The 18705-nt window shown below is 38.5% G+C and overlaps 2 protein-coding genes across 2 annotated transcripts; both read left to right on the top strand.

Annotated features, from left to right (window-relative positions):
- The first annotated feature begins 292 nt into the window (after nt 1-292).
- Nucleotides 293-5643, top strand: arl8ba (ADP-ribosylation factor-like 8Ba). The gene is made up of 7 exons (XM_026167518.2): nt 293-553; nt 3453-3533; nt 3623-3696; nt 3792-3885; nt 4015-4082; nt 4507-4577; nt 4672-5643. Exons 1-7 carry the CDS (start codon nt 431-433, stop codon nt 4719-4721), a joined length of 561 nt encoding a protein of 186 aa, XP_026023303.1. The 5' UTR covers nt 293-430; the 3' UTR covers nt 4722-5643.
- A 2073-nt stretch (nt 5644-7716) lies between these two features.
- edem1 (ER degradation enhancer, mannosidase alpha-like 1) lies at nt 7717-18171 on the top strand. The gene is made up of 12 exons (XM_026167516.2): nt 7717-8325; nt 11721-11793; nt 12475-12578; nt 12789-12960; nt 13108-13291; nt 13428-13602; nt 14020-14140; nt 14597-14767; nt 14858-14931; nt 15066-15162; nt 16455-16640; nt 16731-18171. Exons 1-12 carry the CDS (start codon nt 7862-7864, stop codon nt 16818-16820), a joined length of 1911 nt encoding a protein of 636 aa, XP_026023301.1. The 5' UTR covers nt 7717-7861; the 3' UTR covers nt 16821-18171.
- Nucleotides 18172-18705: the final 534 nt, after the last annotated feature.

Genomic DNA, 18705 nt, shown 5'->3' with positions numbered 1-18705 from the left:
TGTTTCTAGTTTTTAAGATAATTTATTTAATATATGTTATCATAGTTCTTCATTTTCATATTGCATATATATATATATATATATATATATAAAAAGTGACATTATTCAATGTCTCACCTTCAGTGGCAGTGGTTGTTGTAGTGTTGCTGTGACGTGCAGGCCGGGATATGCTATAATAAACGTGTGACTGTTGTTTTTTTGTTCATAAAAAGTTCTTATTGACAAAAAGAACGCAAACAGTGGGCGTTACACAAAGGGTGCACTTCTTCTGCGTCCCTGCGGAGGCGCTGATGAGCACGTTTTGGCTGATCGGTCATATGACAGCTGCTTTTGTCCCTCTTCGCTTCCCCACTGGAAAAACGGCACATCTGACAGGGAGGGAGACGAAACAGGTACCACCATCAGGGGAGCGCTGACCACCGACCTCAAGATGCTTGCACTAATAAACCGGCTTTTGGACTGGATCAAGTCTCTGTTTTGGAAGGAGGAGATGGAGTTGACGCTGGTCGGCCTGCAGTACTCGGGGAAAACAACATTTGTAAACGTGATCGCTGTAAGTCTCCAGCTGCTACTAGCCGCCTTGCTAGGATACGGCTAACAGCCTTAACTCGCATAATTGCATAGAGGTTACTAAGCTAGAAGTGGGCTAAACACTGTCCGGTTCTCTGGGGTGTGCTTTGCTCTGTTGGTGGAGCCAGCATCCATAACACACACCGCAGTCAAGAGGAGTTGCTGTTTTATATTTAGCTGTTTAGTTTTGCAACTTACCGGCTACTAGGATGCAGTGTTATGGTCTAAACTCCAAAGCTCAAAAGCAGTATTTGACATAGTTTTACACGAAGGAGTTAAAAGCTGTCTGGAGTGCTTTAGTTACCAGGAAGTTAACGTAATAACACGCTGACAGTAACTGTTGACAGCGGTGCAGCCAAACTGGAACGATCACTTATGTGTCATTGTAGTACAGGTCCCCTGTACCAGTGTTATACAGGTGTCCTGTCAAAGGAGATCATCTGCCAAAAAATAATTGCGAGTGTTTAAACTAATGTAAATGAATTGGGCAGTGAAAAATGTACCACAATAACTTTTTTATTTCATATATTTATTTCATCTATAACATAACATATTCTACAGGTAATTTCTTCTTCTTCTTCGTCTTCTTCTTCTTCCTTTTAAATAAATAACCCCTTTGAAAATGATCCCGACTCCAACCTTTTTACCAATATAAGCAAATATGTTGCACATAAAAACATAAACACACAAATCACTTTTTGGCACGACTGGTTTCCAAAATCACGAGGACAACTAACAGAGTCTGGGTGGGTTATCTTCTTTATTTTTTATATTTATTTTCTTGTATTTATAAAAGTCAGCTTCTCAGTTTCTGTAGCATTAATGCTTAAATGTGAGATTATAAAGCAGTGTCAGATTTCCATGACACATCTAAAAAAGGGACTAGATTAACACTGCACTTAAGTCAAGCACACGTAAACAAAAGGAGAAGACATTTTTGCACTTATGTAAAAAAGACACAAAAACACAACAGCAGATTGTAGCTTCTTGGTAGGGGTGTTGGTTTCTCATGTAACTTTGCAGTTATTTCTCAAAGACTGGTGGGGCAATCCAGGTTGCCTTATTATTGCTAAAATGGGTTTCTTTCTTTTTCCCCCCTAACCTTTGGTTGTTTTAGTTTCACATATGGGGCCCTAGTGAGGGTGGCAACAGATGGCAGGCATGCCTTTTACTCCATCAGCTGTCAGATAACCAATCAGATTAAATGTATCTGGTGTAGGCAAGGTCTGATTGGTGCAGCCTTTCGTCTTAAAACGAAATAGCTTCAGATCAGTCAGGATTCATTCTGTACTTTTGTCTAATGTGCATCTTGTGTGTGTTTATGTAACAGTTGCTATCAAAAGTATGGATGAGTAATCAATTTTCAAAGAGATATGTTGCCGGGATGTTAGAGGAAGCTCCTTAAAAACATTTGTGCACTTGAGATGTTTATCTACGCTGCCAGAGTTAAAAACAAGTATGCACTTCCTCTGCTAAACCTTGGCATTCTGGTTTCTGGCTGGTGTATTTTTATGTTTTTAATCAGTTTTACTAGGTGATAGTCAGTGTATTGATGATGTATAACCTCTGCTTTCAAAAAAATTCTCAATCATTTATTTGCTACGGCCACTAATTCAACATTGGTATTCTACTATTATGTGAGCTCAGTTTTATACATTGTATATTTATGTGTTGGTCCTTTTTGTTACGCAAACACTCAGGCTACTGGAAGTTGTGAAAATTTTTTTTTTTTTTTTAAAGAATATATTTATTAAATTAGGTTAAAGTGAAAGTAATTCTTTCTAAAGACTCCGACTTGCACAGTTGAAACACTTAAAAGAAACACTGAATTGTGCTGAGGTTATATGCGTGCTGAAAAAAACAGATTTTTATCAGGCATTTACTGCGAAGAAGACGACATCTCTATAGAAATTTTCTTTGGTGCCCACACTTATCTGGTGATATCAAGGTTTTTGGGGTTGGAACGTACTCTTCCCCTTCCTTTACGCTGAGTAAATGAAAAAAATACCCTACCAGACACTAACAATAGAGTTCATGAGTAGTTATGCAGGGGTGGTTCCGCCTTTCTCAGTCATAAGACCGTTCACTCATTTCCACTTAGCTTTGTCAGGTGACTCTGGCGAGTCATGTGCTGTGAAATGTTCGTGCACCCGGCAGTGCAGGTTCACGAAGCATGGAGAAGGATATCTGCAGCTTGTGAACTTAAAAGGGAAATTCCACTGATTTTTCATACACAAACACATTTTCTTTCCACTGCAGTTTACACAAAGCATTAACAAAAGGCCAATCACAAAAAACCTAAACGTTTTATTTTATTGTCATTTCAATAAAATGATTCACTCTGTTTATTTTTTTCTTTTATGATACTCAAATTAGAGTCAACTTTGAATGTTTTACTTTTTATAGTCCCTTCCTCCTTTGCAATAAAGACTCAGTGAAAACACTTTTATGATTGGATTATTCCTCATGAATGAATCAAAAACAAACGTTAAACATTAAAGCTGTGGTTTTACCTTAGGATGCCGTTATGTCAGTCACGCTTTCATAAGCTACCATAAGTTATAAATTGCTTGTTAAAGGTCACTTGAAGTTTAAATGTAAAAACTTATAAACGTTTCTTAGAACTGCCACTTAATTTGTAATCCGCAGCGTGTATTTCCATGCAGCATGTTGCTATGCATTTCTTATAAGCACACAGCTTAATGTATATGACTCCTGTTTTTTTAAGGAAGTTAATCAGTGCAGCACACATGCAGTACATATGTGAGTGACCAGTTGCGCTGTTATACTTGGTTATATAGTGCAGATGTTGTAAAATGTGCATTTGAAATTACTGTTTTTTTTTTTCTTTTAATAAATGATAAACTTGTCTTTCCTTTCAGTCTGGGCATTTCAGTGAAGATATGATTCCTACAGTCGGGTTCAACATGAGGAAGGTCACTAAAGGAAATGTCACGATCAAGGTTCAGTTTTAATCTAACTGGTAAAACAAAACCCATCCCCAGAGTGGTTTTAGGAAAAGTTATCTAAAGGTTTGGTCTTAATTCTGTAGATCTGGGATATAGGAGGGCAGCCGAGGTTCAGGAGCATGTGGGAGCGTTACTGTCGGGGAGTTAATGCAATCGTGTGAGTATCCCCGACTGCCTTTCATACCTTTTGTTTCATAAAACAAACACTATTGTTGTTAAATGATGACTAATTTTGATTTTGATCTTGTCAAGGTACATGGTTGACGCTGCAGATCGAGAAAAGGTGGAGGCATCGAGAAATGAGCTTCATAATTTATTAGACAAACCTCAGTTGCAAGGAATTCCCGTAAGTGTTCCACTTAAACCAATTTAGATATTTGTGTGATTTCAGAAGCAGTAACAGAGATCTGTGTGTGACTTCTCTGGATTACTCCACTGGAGTTTCAGAGTTCAAATTTAACCTGCCCTTTTTTAGGTTTTGGTACTGGGTAACAAAAGGGATCTCCCCACTGCACTAGACGAGAAGCAGCTCATTGAGAAAATGTAAGTGGAAAAATCTTGAAGGCATTTCAACTTTTCATCAGTGCATTGTAGGTTCTTAATATCAGACGTGTTCGCAGTTTTTCATCTCGTTTTGTTTTTTAAAGAACCGTTAGGATGCTTTTCTCATGTATATCTCTTGGTAAAGGGGAACTGTCTTTATTTATATCCAGCTGTAATCTTACTGGTTTCCTCTCCTGTCAAGTTGTCAAAAATGTGCTGAGACTCTTACTAGTACTACTTTAACGCTGTCATTTTCAAACTGTGGTGTGGACGCCCCCTGGGTTTCTTTTAGGGCCATTGCAGGGCTTGTATGGCTGACTGGTGAAAGGGGAATAAATCTGCTCTATGTACCTTTACTTTAAATTAAATTGTCTTAAAATGTAGGGATTGGTTATATATAAATAACTATTCTTTACCTTTCTAGGAATCTGTCAGCTATACAGGACAGGGAGATATGCTGTTACTCTATTTCCTGCAAAGAGAAAGACAACATTGGTAAGTTGTGGCATTATTTCTTACAATCGTTTGATTTCTTTGTTGCAGTACTAAATCTGACCCTGCATATTTCTATTTATGCATTTATTTGCAGATATCACACTTCAGTGGCTCATCCAGCACTCAAAGTCACGCAGGAGCTGAAAAAACCCAAGTTGTTTTCCAGCTGTTATTGCCCTGTTACCGTCATGTCACACCCTCATCACTCTGCAATGATGTACAGTCGTATCCTCACCTGCACTTCACCGTGCTGCACTGTTTTGCTTGTGTGACTTTTTTTTTTTTTGCATTTTACCTTTTTTTTATATTCTTAAACAAATCCCAACAATGCACTACAACAATTCTGGTACCGAACTTTAAGAAAGAAATTGGCATTATACATCTTGTAAAGCTGTACTTTAATTAGGAGTGAGAAACTATTTTTAAGCTACCTTTTTGTGTCTTCAGGCATTACACAGTTGATGCTGCCAGGTAGCTTGTTACCCTTGTTGGTGTAACATCACCTTCTTCTAGGAGGGTTTATTCAGTTCAACAGATCTCACAGTATGATGAGGTTCTTCAGACAGTCAGGTATGATGCTTAGAAACGGCTGATGTGAACACGCAGGTTTTCCTCTTTCTGCCTAGCTCGGCTCTGTGATCATCTTGACTGTCAGCCTTCCCTTGATCAGGTTTTCTCCTTTCAAAGATGTGCCAGTTGTTTTAGAAAATGCGCATTTAAGCAAGTCAGTTGAAGCAGATCTGTAAAAAATATCAAGCTAGTATGATTTTTACTGAAATGGGATGTGTGTGTATGAATATATGATTCTATTTAAAGTTCTGAATGTACTAAAAGCAACACTGTATGGGGTTGTGTGGTTCATATTGGCCTCTATTTGTAATTAGCCTCAGTGGAACAATGTCCTTTTGTGCTGCCTCAAAGCTGAGAGAGAGGCAGGATTTAAAGTGCCTTGTGCAGTGTCTCTTCTCTGAAGCAAAGCAGCATGCAAGGTGTGCCTACAGTAACATCATAAAAACACCACTTCAATGTATTCTAGAATAAAAAAAGGCATGCTTTTTAATTTAAACACTGTTTTTTTTGTTTTTCTCTTGTCCTTTGGTTTGATATTCTACCTAGTTGAACAGAATGTACTCATCAAAACAACAGTCACTGTATGGGGGTGGGGGAAAACATTAATATGCTCTTTTATATGAAGTACTACAGTCATGGTAAAAAGAAGGTGCACCCTCTTTCAGTGGAAAGAATTTATGTATCAGGACAGGATAAAAATAATCTCCTTAGCAGGTCTTAAAATAAGGTCAATACAACCTCAGATGAACTACAAAACATGACATGTTGCACTGTGTCGTTATTTATTTAACAAAAACTAAGCCGAAATGCAGGAGTGTGAAAACTAATTACACGCCATGATTCAGCAGCTTTTAGAACAACTTTAAAAAGTATTATCCTGAAGTAACTATTTTCTGTGTGACTTCATCATTGTTGTGGAGGATCTTTGTCTTTATAAAGGTTTGCCTGCATGTGCCTATGTACAAATCTCTTAAGATCCCATTGCAACACCTTGATCCTTTTTCAGCCACTCTGCTGTAGGTTTGCTGCTGTCGCATGACCCAGTTTCAGCCAAGTCTTACGTGTTAGACCGCCGACTTCACATTTGACTCTAAATACTTTAGCGTATTGAAGAGATCATGGTTGACTCAGAGAATACTACGTTCCTGTGGCTGCGAAACTATTCCAAGTTATCACCAGCCAACAGGTGATAACAACAGTTTGGCAGTTGGTGTAGGGTTTTTGACTTTTGTCAAACGTAGTGCTGTGCAGGGCCAACAATTCCATGTTGGTCTTATCTATCTAAAGGACATTGTTCCAGAAATCTTGTGTTTTGTTCAGCTGTAATGTTGCAAACCTAGGTCATGGGAACCCTTATAAACAAACTTTATTTGTTCCGTCTTTTAAAAAAAAAATTGTACTGTCATGAACTTTTATATTTGACATCATAACTGAGTACTGCAGAGTCTGAGGTGTCTTTTGCAGTTTCTCTTGGCGTTATATCGTTTGACTGTTGGGTGAATTTGCGTGAGATTATTTGGAAATGATCTTCAGCAACAGTTACTTCTTTAACATTATTGTTGATTAATTTCTTTATATTTGTTAGTCTGCCAAATCAATCAATGTACTTGCCAAAACCTTTGCTTTAATAGAGGTGCTCACACTTTCTAATGATCAGTTAAACAAGTGCATTTGATTATGAACACCTTGTTGAAACTTTCCCTCTTAATTCCTATGGAAGCAGTAAGGGTGTATTTATTTACTTATTCACACACTGCTTCTGCATTTTGGTTTAGTTTTTGTGAAAAAAATAATGACATGATGTAATATTGCATGTTTTGAAATTCATCTGCGGTTGTATTGACCCAGTTTAAAGAACTGCTAAGGAGCAGTTTTTCATTATTGTTATTATTATATTCTAATATGTAAAACCTCAGGATATACTTTTCTTTTTTTGCCATGACTACATACCAAAAAGCTCTACATAGCTGTTATCAATTACCTAGCCTATTATACCTGTGATCAGATCTATATTAGGTGACCCTTGGTAGGGTTTACAGGTCAGCATACTCACTTAGTGTAGTAATACAGTAAAATCAGGTACAAGCTCCTACATACGGTCAAAGCCATGTGCTTGTATGCATATAGTAATTACTCAGTATTATTGTTGTGGTTGAGTTGCTCTGCAGCTCGTATTCAGCGGATAAGTCAAAACAGCTTTATTATTATTATTTTTTACCATTTAATTACGATAATGTTCTAATTGATGGCTTCTTAACCAATAAAAAGAGCGTATTAATTCTGGGGATCTTTGAAAGCATTTAAAGATATAGAACAAAATGTTCATTTTCCCCCCTTTTTTTCAATATATTTACATTTAACTGACCTTTCCAACTTTACATCTTTCGAAATGTAAATAATTTCTCGGTTTGAAAACTAAATGTTTCACTCTTGTGGCTCTTTCTTATTGGCGTACAAATCTGGAATGCCACGAAACGCACCGTCGAGATTGACATCTCTACGACCAATCACTAGTAGAACCCGCTGACACGACACCAATCGCCTATCAGGATGTGGGAGGAGCTGGTTTGTTGACAGGAAATGCGAGGCGGACTCACTTCCACAACCCCTTCTCGCCTGTAGTTCAGCCGGACAAACAGCGGGGCTGACAGTTGGTCATCCCTCTGAGGTATGTGGACTTAAACTATGCGTTTCAAGACCGACGCGGGGCAAAGATGCAATGGAGGTCAATACTTGTTGGTCTTGTCGTATTGAGACTGTCTCTCAGCTGCATGCTGTGGCTAGCTTTCGGACTGGGACCTAGCTGGGGGTTCAACTTCCATCTCGGTTTCAATTTGCACAAACTGGACTTGCTGTTCAGGGAGGAAAAGGAGACCGAGCCGCGAGATAACTCGTGGTCTGAACGAATACACGGCCCCAGATATGAAGAGACGGAGACCACCTGTGCGTCGGCGGGAGAGGAGTCCCCAAAGAGGTCCTACCTGAGCTTCTTCGATGGCAACAAGGACGAGTACGTGCGGAGATACAGCTCTTTCCCGGACACACTAAAGGCCAAAATGAAAGACATGGCCAAAGAAATGTTCTACTTCGGATATGACAATTATATGAAATATGCCTTTCCCGAGGACGAGCTGAATCCAATTGACTGTGAAGGGAGGGGTCCAGACGTGCAAAACCCGTGAGTCATTCACTGTTACCCCGATTACCTGAACTGACTGGACCTGCTACTGTGAAATGCAGTTCACGCTTCCAGGCGCTCAGTTATCTTAACTGTCTTCTGCACATTGCAGTTTGCATGCAGTTGTAATCAAACTGGCTTGTAATAAAATGTCGCTGCTCAAGAATCACTCAAGAACGGGTCAGGGTTTACAAGTGGGAACCGGAGGAGAGTTCAAACCATGTTTTCTCTAAATAGAAAGCATTTACATAATTCTTATTATTTTGTGGCAATGCCAGCCTAGGTCAGATGACTCTCACTGAACAGTCCTGTACTTTCCAAGCTTAAAGAGTCTTAACAGGGATCCTGTGGGTTTCTGTGAAGTATAGCCTGTTTTTCTTCATAACATATACAAAATTATGAAATCAAATGATCTCAAGCAAATGTATAGTTTAAGAAAAACAGAGTGAAACAACTATTTTACCCTCATGTTTGTCTTGAATTAATCAGTAAGTGTTATTTCCAAGGTTGGGTGACATATACTTGTTTGTTTTCTGACAAAGCCTCTAGATCCTGGAGAGATTTAGTCTACAGTCTTGTTTCTCCAAAACTGAGTCTGATACTGAGCAAAAAGCTCCAAAGCCTGCTATAGTTTTCCAAATCATTTAAACTTTGTTTAATTAAAAACTTACTTACTGATGCAGTTGTGATCATATCTGCCACTGCTGAGTCAGCAGTGCTATCCATCAGCTTTCCCTTCAGTCCCTTTAAAAGAAACAATGCTTTTCAAACTGTAACAGGTTTTCCCTTCAGCTGGAACTACACGCAGAACCACAACTAGATACTTCATTGTTCTCAAAGGAAATTTTGACATTTGTAGCTTGTGAATGACAGAGCATTAAACACAAAAGCCACCAAATACAGATTTGAATAGGGAAACTAGAGGAATATTATAACGGAGTAACCAAAGGTTGTGCAAAACTACAAAAGCGAATAGATGGTACCTCACTAATGAGAGCTGTCCCTGTTGTAAGATATGCAACTAGTATGATGTGTGAGGTATGCTAAAGTGTAGGTAGTGCAAAGGGTGATCCCCATACAAAAACATTACAGGATGCATTCACAATGCAAGAATTATTACCACTGTAAAGAAAACTGTCAGAAAACTGGACAAAAAGTGTAAATGTGTCTGTGCATAGCACTGATATAGCCAATATCAAGACTATCTGATGCAGAAAATTATGCTGATAAGGCAGCATCTCTGACTCCTTTCCTCTTCTGTGATGCGTTCAAGAGCTTTATGGTTCAAGGCAGAATAGGTTTCCTCAATCAGTCAGCTGTATCAGAAAACGTTTTGAGATATATCACTAACATTAAGAGAAATTTTGTGTGTGTGTGTGTGGGGGGGACTTTCTCAAGTGTTTTCTAAGACAAGAAGGGATTTTATCATTTTTAATGGCTAGTTCCTTTTCATGACACCAAAATGATCAATGATTATCTGCAAATTATTTTATAATTAATAATTTTGAGTTGCCCTGTTGTGAGCTGCACTGATAAATAAGTATTCATGTTTTAATACCCTCTTATCAGTCCTACACTGTTTATGTTGTCAAATCAGAAGAAAAATCCCTACTTAATGGTAGAGCTGGGCGATAGAACGATAACGATATGTATCGCGATATAACTTTTTCTCGATAGAAAAATTAAACTATTGCGATAGACCTCGCCGCTCTTGTCCTCTTTAAAAAAAGAAAAAAAAAAGAACAGCCAATCCAAATTAAGTAGCGCAGAGCCTAACCAATCACAGCCGCAGCGTCACGTCACGTGACTTGTTACGTACAGCACAAGTGCCAAGCCGCACATGTGTATTTGTTTGGGAAGCAGCCAGCCACCATACCGCCCGGGTAATGGAGGAAATGAGTGTGCCGACTAGAAAAATCAACCGAGCGTGACCGAAGAGAAAACAGATGATGGTTCCAACGCCGGAGAGATTGTCGAACGGAAGAGCCATAGAAGTTCTGTAGTGTGAAGGTATTTCGGCTATTTCAAGTCTGACAAAAAACAGAATAGCGCGCACTGTAAATTGTGCCGAAAGCAAGTCTGGAAATACAATAAACTGTTGCATGCGCTACGTCCACACGTACCCGGGTATTTTTGAAAACGCAGATGCATTTGTTCTATGCATTTGCACCTTTCGTCCACACGTAAACGGCGTTTTTGGTCACTGAAAACGAAGATTTTTAAAAACTCCGGCCAGGGTGGATATTTTTGAAAACTCCGTTTTTGCATTTACGTGTGGACTAGAAAAACGGAGAAAACGCAGCGTCAAAGGTGTGCGCATTTTTTGACGTCACACTGTGCGCCACGTTATTGTTTCGGTGAAATGAATTTCTACAATACTGTTACTGTTAATTCTACTCTCTGCAGTGTTTAAATGCTTACATATACACACAGTTACTGTCCCTCCACACATATGACTGGGTTCTGCTTCTATGCCCCAGCTTTGTTTACTTTTTCCCACCGAGGCTTCTAGACTTCTGATTGGCCAACATTTCTGCACGGTTAGGAATCTAGCGCCACCTGCTGCTTTGGCATGTTCATAGTGGCGTTTTCCTTCATTTCTCCCTTTATGTGTGGACAGGATTATTTTTTAAAACGAAAACGGAAATTCTCCGTTTTCAAAAATACCCGTGTACGTGTGGATGTAGCCTCAGTCTCTGACTGGAAGCGCTAATTCGTCATTCGGCTTTTGTCAGACTAAAGTAACTGTTAAAACTGTTTGAAAAGCTAAGCTATACAACAAGGAGAGATTGAGAATTTCCTTTTAGTTCTCAGTTTATTTGATATTGACAAAAGTTAGTCAATTTTGTCTGTTCTTCTGTAAAACAAACTAAGATTTATTTTTAGAATTAATATTTTGTTTCTAAGTGGAATTGACAATTTAGTCTGTTTCGTTTGTTCTATTTTGAAACTTAAACGCTTTAGCGGCTGCCTTTTGTGTAGTTTGCAATATTTGCCTTTATTTATCTGAAATAGTCTCATGTTCCTTAAGTACATCTACCCTGTTGAACTTATTATGGGAAATAAATATTTAAATAAAAACAAGCTGCTGATTATTTCACATTTTACTTGTGAGCAACGGCACATTTAAATCTTACAAATATAGTTATTTGGCTTATATCGTGATAGATATCGTCATTGCCTGAAATGAAAAAAAAAAAACATGTCGTGATATGAAAAAATCTTATATCGCCCAGCTCTACTTAATGGGAAGACTTGTTCTCATATGCAGTGATAAAACTGTGAATATCACTTTGTTGTTGAATTTAAAGTACGCTTTATGTTTTGAGATCAGTATAATGTATGTCTCCCACTTGTGTGTGAAACCACAGTCTGTTTCACTTCTTTTATTTCAGATCAAATATCAACATAAATGATGTCTTGGGCAACTATTCCCTTACTCTCATTGACACCTTGGACACTCTGTTGGTAGGTTGTTTATTTACTGCCCTGCTTGCACTGCATTAAAGCAATGGTGACTGGTACTTCCTCTGTGAGTTGTGGGTTTTCAGTTTCCTTTTTTTTTTTTTTTTGGCTTAGTTTTATATTTTAGACATAATACCAGATCGAACATGAATAAAGTGAAGATGTTCACATATCTTTACCTAAATACTTTCCTTAAATCAGCCTCCAATTCCAGTTTTGGCATTTCTTTGTTTTAAACATCAATGAAATCTTTTTTTTTATTTTTTATTTTTTTATTAAAACTGCTGTCACTTCCCATTTATATAATTTAAAGACCATTCTATCATCAATGCAAAACAATTATTTAGTCTTGCAGTGATTTTTTTCTTTTTCTTTCAATAACAAATACAGTCTTTAGCCAATTTCTCCAGTCTCTCACACTGGGAGCTTCTGGTTTAATCCAAGGCGATGTCGTTGTATTTTTTCCAATCAGTAGCATAATTCAAAGTAAATATACGAGTTTCTCTGCTCTGCACTACATTCAGAACAACGTTGTTAGCACTTCCTCTGTAAGTTGTGGGTTTTCTGCCAAGCTTTTAAGTTCCCCTGCATGAAGCCAGGTGCAAGTGTTACCGTGTCAGTCTTAAAACTGACAGCTGATTGTTGATTTACTGTGGTTATACAGTATGTGGTTTTTCTCACCAGGTGCTCGGCAACGTGTCAGAGTTTCAAAGAGCCGTCAAACTGGTTATAGATACTGTATCTTTTGACAAGGACTCAACTGTGCAAGTTTTTGAGGCAAACATCAGGTACATATGTCACTATTTTCAGAGTCTGTAGGAATCAAAATATGTCAGTGTACGCATTTTTAAAGCAAAACATTTGATATGATGACTCGTGTAACATTTATCATGATAATTGCTTTCGATAAGCTTTTAAATATCTGGTTATGTGTAGAACTCTGGTGTTATATTTCTTTCTTTCTTTCTTTCTTTCTTTCTTTTTTTTTTAAACTGAAGGATCTTGGGAAGCCTTATTTCAGCACACATTCTGCTGACTGACCCAAAACATCCTTTTGGCAATGTGGGCTTTGAAGGTTACGATAATGAGCTGCTACATTTGGCTCATGACTTGGCTGTGCGTTTGCTGCCAGCCTTTGAGAACACCAGCACAGGCATTCCCTACCCCAGGGTGAGTGAGACTGTTGTGACCACAAATTAGAGGTATATATTCTTTCGGTCTCACTTTGCAGCACACACCTTAGTTATCATGTGAGCAGAAATTGTCATTGGTCACTGTAAATGCACTAGATTTGATTTGTTTGTATCTTTATCACAGGTGAACCTGAAGAACGGAGTTCCTCCTGACAGTGTGAATGAGACCTGCACTGCAGGAGCCGGGTCCTTGCTGGTGGAGTTTGGAATTTTGAGCCGCTTAATTGGGGATTCGACATTTGAGTGGGTAGCTAGACGAGCTGTCAGAGCCCTGTGGAACCTGAGGAGCAACGAAACCGGTCTTTTGGGTATGTATGTTGTTTAGTACAGCGTAAAGACTTCCCCTGGAAACTTTCTTTTTGTTTTTTCTTTTTTTTTCTGTTTATTTGCTGAAATTATATGGCCACACAATGTGAATATAAACTTAAATTTCTCTCTTTTTAGGCAATGTAGTTAATATTCAAACAGGGCAGTGGGTTGGCAAGCAGAGTGGTCTTGGAGCTGGTATGGACTCCTTCTATGAGTACTTGCTTAAGTCGTACATCCTCTTTGGAGAAAAAGAGGACTACCGTATGTTTACAGCTGCTTATGAAAGCATCCAGAATCACATGAGACGAGGGTGAGTTCAGCACTAAAGAAATGTGACACAGCAGCATTGCACAGCTTCACTGGGTTGCAAATGAAATGTGAAATGAATCCCAGCTATGTAAATCAGTCACTGTCGGATTAAACAAGCAAAGAGGAAATAAAACTGCTGATGGTTTTTGGTTTTAGTTTCTTACTAAAGGAAACTTCAGGAAGGAAGGAAAACTAGATTCAGAAACTTAAAGCTGTCATGAGACTTAACAGAGATACACATCAGCCCTTTATTCCTCATCAGTAAACACCGATAAACACCTGTTAAGGATCTGAAGTTGTGTTTTTGTCTTTATGATTAAAATCTCTTTGCAGCGTATAAAATCACAATTTCACTGTGATTTCATTTAGAGGCATAGGGACTAGTATTACATATTATTTCTGTGGTTTTTTTCCCCAGGAGAGAGTCGTGCAATGAAGGAGAAGGTGACCCACCTCTCTATGTTAATGTGAACATGTTCAGTGGTGAGATAATGAACACCTGGATTGACTCACTTCAGGCTTTCTTTCCTGGCCTTCAGGTGAGGATTATAGTGGCAGCTGTGAGTAGAACGTGACCGAGGTATCGGCCTATATTGTCTGTTTCCTGATCTATTTGTATTGCCGTGTAAAACAGTTCTTAAATGAAAATTAAAAATGTTTTAAAAAATGGTCTTTAACCATGTTATGAGGGTTGATGTTGCATGATTTGTCCACCAGAGGGCACTTTGCAACCTGCCTGGCAACTAATCCTCTCTGAGTCAGTAATACTTATTATGCTATTAAAACAAGATTATTTTTAAACTGCATTGTCATGTTATCCTAGTAAAGACTCACAAATAACTACATATAACACATGTTAGGGAAATTCAGTCTTCTTCTCATCTTCTTCTCTAGATTTCTCGAGAAATTTCTCTAGAAGTCTAGAATCTTTGTTTTGTGTGTCTAAAAGACATTGTTTTGTTAATCTAAATTAAAGCTCTACTTCTGCCTCATAGGTACTGAATGGCGATGTAGATGATGCCATTTGCCTGCATGCCTTCTACTATGCCATCTGGAAGCGCTTTGGAGCTCTGCCAGAAAGATACAACTGGCAGCTGCAGGCTCCCGATGTGCTTTTCTACCCTTTAAGACCAGAACTAGTAGAGTCTACTTACCTGCTGTACCAGGTAACAGTCATGGTCTTTGTTCCACAGCGTTTGGTGCTGCTGTCAGTGACTGTTACATCTCACACAAGTCTTCTTTTTTAACTTCTGCAGGCAACCAAAAATCCTTTCTATCTGCATGTTGGAATGGATATTCTACAGAGCCTTGAGAAAAATGCCAAAGTCAGGTGAGATTAAGTTTAAAGTTGTAGATGCTTTTGTCCAAGAAATAATAATAGAAAAATACACTGTTTACTCTTTTTGAGCTTGTTAAAGCTCTTCTGTGTTTGCTTTTGGCTGAGCGGAATTGTGTTCTTTGCAGATGTGGGTATGCCACTCTCCATCATGTCGTGGATAAATCCAAAGAGGATCGCATGGAGAGCTTTTTCCTCAGCGAGACATGCAAATATCTTTATCTGGTAAGTTGCAGCTTGACCATTCAGATAGAAAGCTATGTCTTATATGGCTATAAAATTATATATGAGCGCAGTATATAGTCGAGATAGATCTTTATTCAAGTTATTGCAAGAGATGGTACTTTTGGTTGCTCCCTTATTTCCCCAGAGGGCGCTACACAGGGTGGATCCGCATGTTTGATTTGGCACAGGTTTAATACCGGATGCCCTTCCTGATGCAGCCCTCCCATTTTTCCCGGCTTGGGACTGGCAGTGGGAGTACCATACCAGTTGCTTTAGATTTCTGCACTGAATCCACACCATAGGTACATCATAGCCGCAAATCCCTCTTAAACCCTGTTACATGACCTAATGTGCATGTACATGGAAATGTAACTTACATGTCATGTTGACACATTGTGCAAGTATTGTGTTCACAGAGTTTCAACTACTATTTTACCACAGTTGAATTTATCATTGAGAGAATAATAACAATCGCCTCAATATATAAATATTTAAAGATGCCTGCAAATTCCTGGAGGGACATTGCTGAACTTATTGGGAATGTACAAATAAGTGGAAAAACTTAAGGGGAAAGTATGTTTGCACCCGAAATGACACACACAAAGAAACAAAAACCCACTGACCACAACAAAGAGTAAGGACGCAGAAGGGAAAAAGTTGCCGGATTTTACTTGTCTCTATTGTGGCTTGCAGTGCATATAAAACTCCAGGACACAACCACAAGGTCATTAATGTGTAACACACACACAATCGTGAATGCTGGCAACAGCGTCAGCTACTTGTGTAGTTTACGTCATAGACTCTTCAAAATGTAACGAAGTCTAAATCACCTGTAGCTTGTGGCCCCCTGAAGCTGTGTGTGTATGTTCTCCTGATTCTAAGGTGTGCTGCCTGCCTGCCCAGGCCTCATATTCCACTTAATGATCAGTTTGTCTCAGCATTTCAAATCCTCTTTGTCAAACTGTCTTGCTTTCACATACCATGACCACATGAAGTAATTTACTGTCCTACGTGGCTAAAAGATTGATTTTCTAAGCCAGTGTACTCACAGTGCACTGGCTTAGAAAATTAGCTGAGATAAGGACTTGCAGGCAGCTGTTGTTGCCCAAAATGACCACGCCCAGTTACAGCATCATCTTTGTTATGCTGTTTAAACGGGTAAGTATTGAATGGACATATTAACTGTGGGGACCAAACCATTGAGGTTTCCATGAGGTATGAGCCAGGTGTTAGTACTGATGTCCTGCCTGTCTTCATACTGTGTAAATAAAAACCTCTCCTATGCATTGCAGCTGTTTGATGAAGACAACCCACTTCACAAATCCGATAACAAGTACATCTTCACAACCGAGGGTCATGTTGTGCCTATAGACAAACGCTTCAGGGAGAAACAATGGAATGATGACTTTCCATGTGAGGAGGGAGCACTGACAGAAAGAGAGCCAGTCAACCAGCCTGCTCCAAGAAACATCAGCAATGTAAGGCCATGTTCCTGTCGAATCTAGGCCACTGTTCTCACATTACAAATATTTCAACAGTAATTGTTTTCTTTTTAAAACTCTCTGCAGTGTAACAGGATCCCAGAGGAGCGACGGTACACTCTCCCATTAAAGAGCATCTACATGAGGCAAATAGATCACATGGTGGGAGTTTTTTGAGTGATGGGATGGATGTAATGAAATTGGCAGGGGCAGGCCTTTATTGCACAGATGAACTGACCACTTGTTGGTTAAAATCCTCTTCCTGTCTGTTGTGCTGCTCGGGAAACTCACACTAAAGTAATCCTGAGAAAGCAATTTGATTAAATTAAGTTTGAGCTTTTTGTTTCTGTTTTGCTGGATGAAAATGTTGCCAAACTTTTTCTGTGAGAAGATGAGGATTCATCCTTTGTTGCATTTTGGCAGGCAAATCATTGAGAAAGTGGTGAATAACTGTTGTGTTCTTATGGAACAAAAAAAAAAGTCTGTTCAGGTATGAATGTGTGTGATTATGTTTGTGTATGCACATTTGAATTTTCAGCTGAGCTGGGAATCATAATGCTGTGTTAATGGGAACAGTGCCATCTAGCCACATGAAAATGCATAGCCTATAAAAACACTCAACTTAACAAAAGTCTCTCTAAACATGAGGATATGGTGCCTCCTTGCAGGTGATTCGCACTAGATCAGTGCTTCTACATAAGGGCTGTATATTAACAGATGATAGTAACAGGTACGAACTGTCAAATCCAGAGGCTGCGTTAGATCGTGGTCATAGGAATGTCGTTCTTTTTGTACACCTGAGGCTGGTTTGCAAAAGAGTCTAAACTATTGCCACTATGAATTTTTTTTTTTTCTTAAACCGCACTAGCCATATTGCAAGGATTTTAAACTGTCTTCTGTCTTAGTTGTGTTTTGCACATCACATCAAACCTCAGTATCCAGGGAGTTACAGACAACATAAAGGTAAACTGCCTCCTGCTTGTTAGCTGTTAATTAATTTCTGATTAGTATTGAGCTAAACATTGATCTCTCAGGCTTCTAGCTACTCAATGTCTTACAAAGAACAGAGCAGTGCCACAACTGTATGAGCGGGAGATTAATGACGACTCTTTAAAGTGCCTTCAATTTGTCTTCGTTTCTCTGGATGCTGTGCAATGTATATGATAATGTTGTGAATAACTTGGCTGAAAAAAGGCCACTGTAATGTTTTGCAAAAAGAGTCATTCCATATGTATGTACAGTTTTACACTGATTATGACATGAAGCTCTTTTTTTTTTTTTAGATGTAAAAAAACAAGCCATAAAATGTATTGTTTTTTTTTTTCTCCCAATGATAGTTAATTTTCAAGAAGTGCAAATTGATTTTTCATCAGTTTTCTCTCAGACACGGTCAGTATACAGACTTTCCTGCAATTTAATTTCTGTTATCAGGATGATTACCACGTGGTGAGAACTCAGGGTTTAAAATAAACACATAATCAATGAATGCTTTCATAAGAAATAAAACTTTTTGAAACGTTGCCTACAATATCTCGAGATGGTGCTGATTTTCTTGCAAATGAGTGGCTACACTGAAGTACAGTTGTACTGTGAAAACTGATTTTCTTCCACAAATATAAACAGAGAATGTTGTTTTTTTTTTGTTTTGTTTTTAATTAGCTGTGATGTTTTATTCGTGTACAGATTTAGTTTTGGGGTTTTTTTTCCACTTTTGCCAAACGTCCTGACTGTATATTGACTGTAGTGACTGCATTACACAATGACATTACAATATAAATGTTTTATTTGTAGGAGATGGCTATTCATCTTCTTTGATAATGTGCTGCATTATATCAGTGATATTTAAGTTCTCTAAAGGCAATTACCCCGATCGCTTCAAAGTTTTAGTTGCAGGTAATGTACACGTTTCAACTCCTCTTCCGAGGAGTTAAATGAAATGATTGATACCAGCTGATAGTCTGGAAAGCACAGAATGCTAATCACAGCTATGTCACAAACTTGTTGCTCAGAGCTATCAATTGTAGAGCTTTTACATGTTTATTCAGAGAGTTTGGAAATATGC

Source organism: Astatotilapia calliptera, chromosome 5 (assembly GCF_964374335.1).
Source record: "Astatotilapia calliptera chromosome 5, fAstCal68.1, whole genome shotgun sequence".
NCBI lineage: Eukaryota > Metazoa > Chordata > Actinopteri > Cichliformes > Cichlidae > Astatotilapia > Astatotilapia calliptera.
Note: the sequence above shows the minus strand (reverse complement) of the source record. Positions and strands in the feature narration are given on the sequence as shown.

Coding starts and splice junctions, on each gene's coding strand:
- arl8ba (XM_026167518.2), top strand. CDS start 431: ATGCTTGCACTAATAAACCGGCTTTTGGACTGGATCAAGTCTCTGTTT. Junction 3,886..4,014: donor CTCAGTTGCAAGGAATTCCC/GTAAGTGTTCCA, acceptor GCCCTTTTTTAG/GTTTTGGTACTGGGTAACAA. Junction 4,083..4,506: donor AAGCAGCTCATTGAGAAAAT/GTAAGTGGAAAA, acceptor TTACCTTTCTAG/GAATCTGTCAGCTATACAGG.
- edem1 (XM_026167516.2), top strand. CDS start 7,862: ATGCAATGGAGGTCAATACTTGTTGGTCTTGTCGTATTGAGACTGTCT. Junction 13,603..14,019: donor CAGAATCACATGAGACGAGG/GTGAGTTCAGCA, acceptor TTTTTTCCCCAG/GAGAGAGTCGTGCAATGAAG. Junction 14,932..15,065: donor GAGAAAAATGCCAAAGTCAG/GTGAGATTAAGT, acceptor TGTTCTTTGCAG/ATGTGGGTATGCCACTCTCC.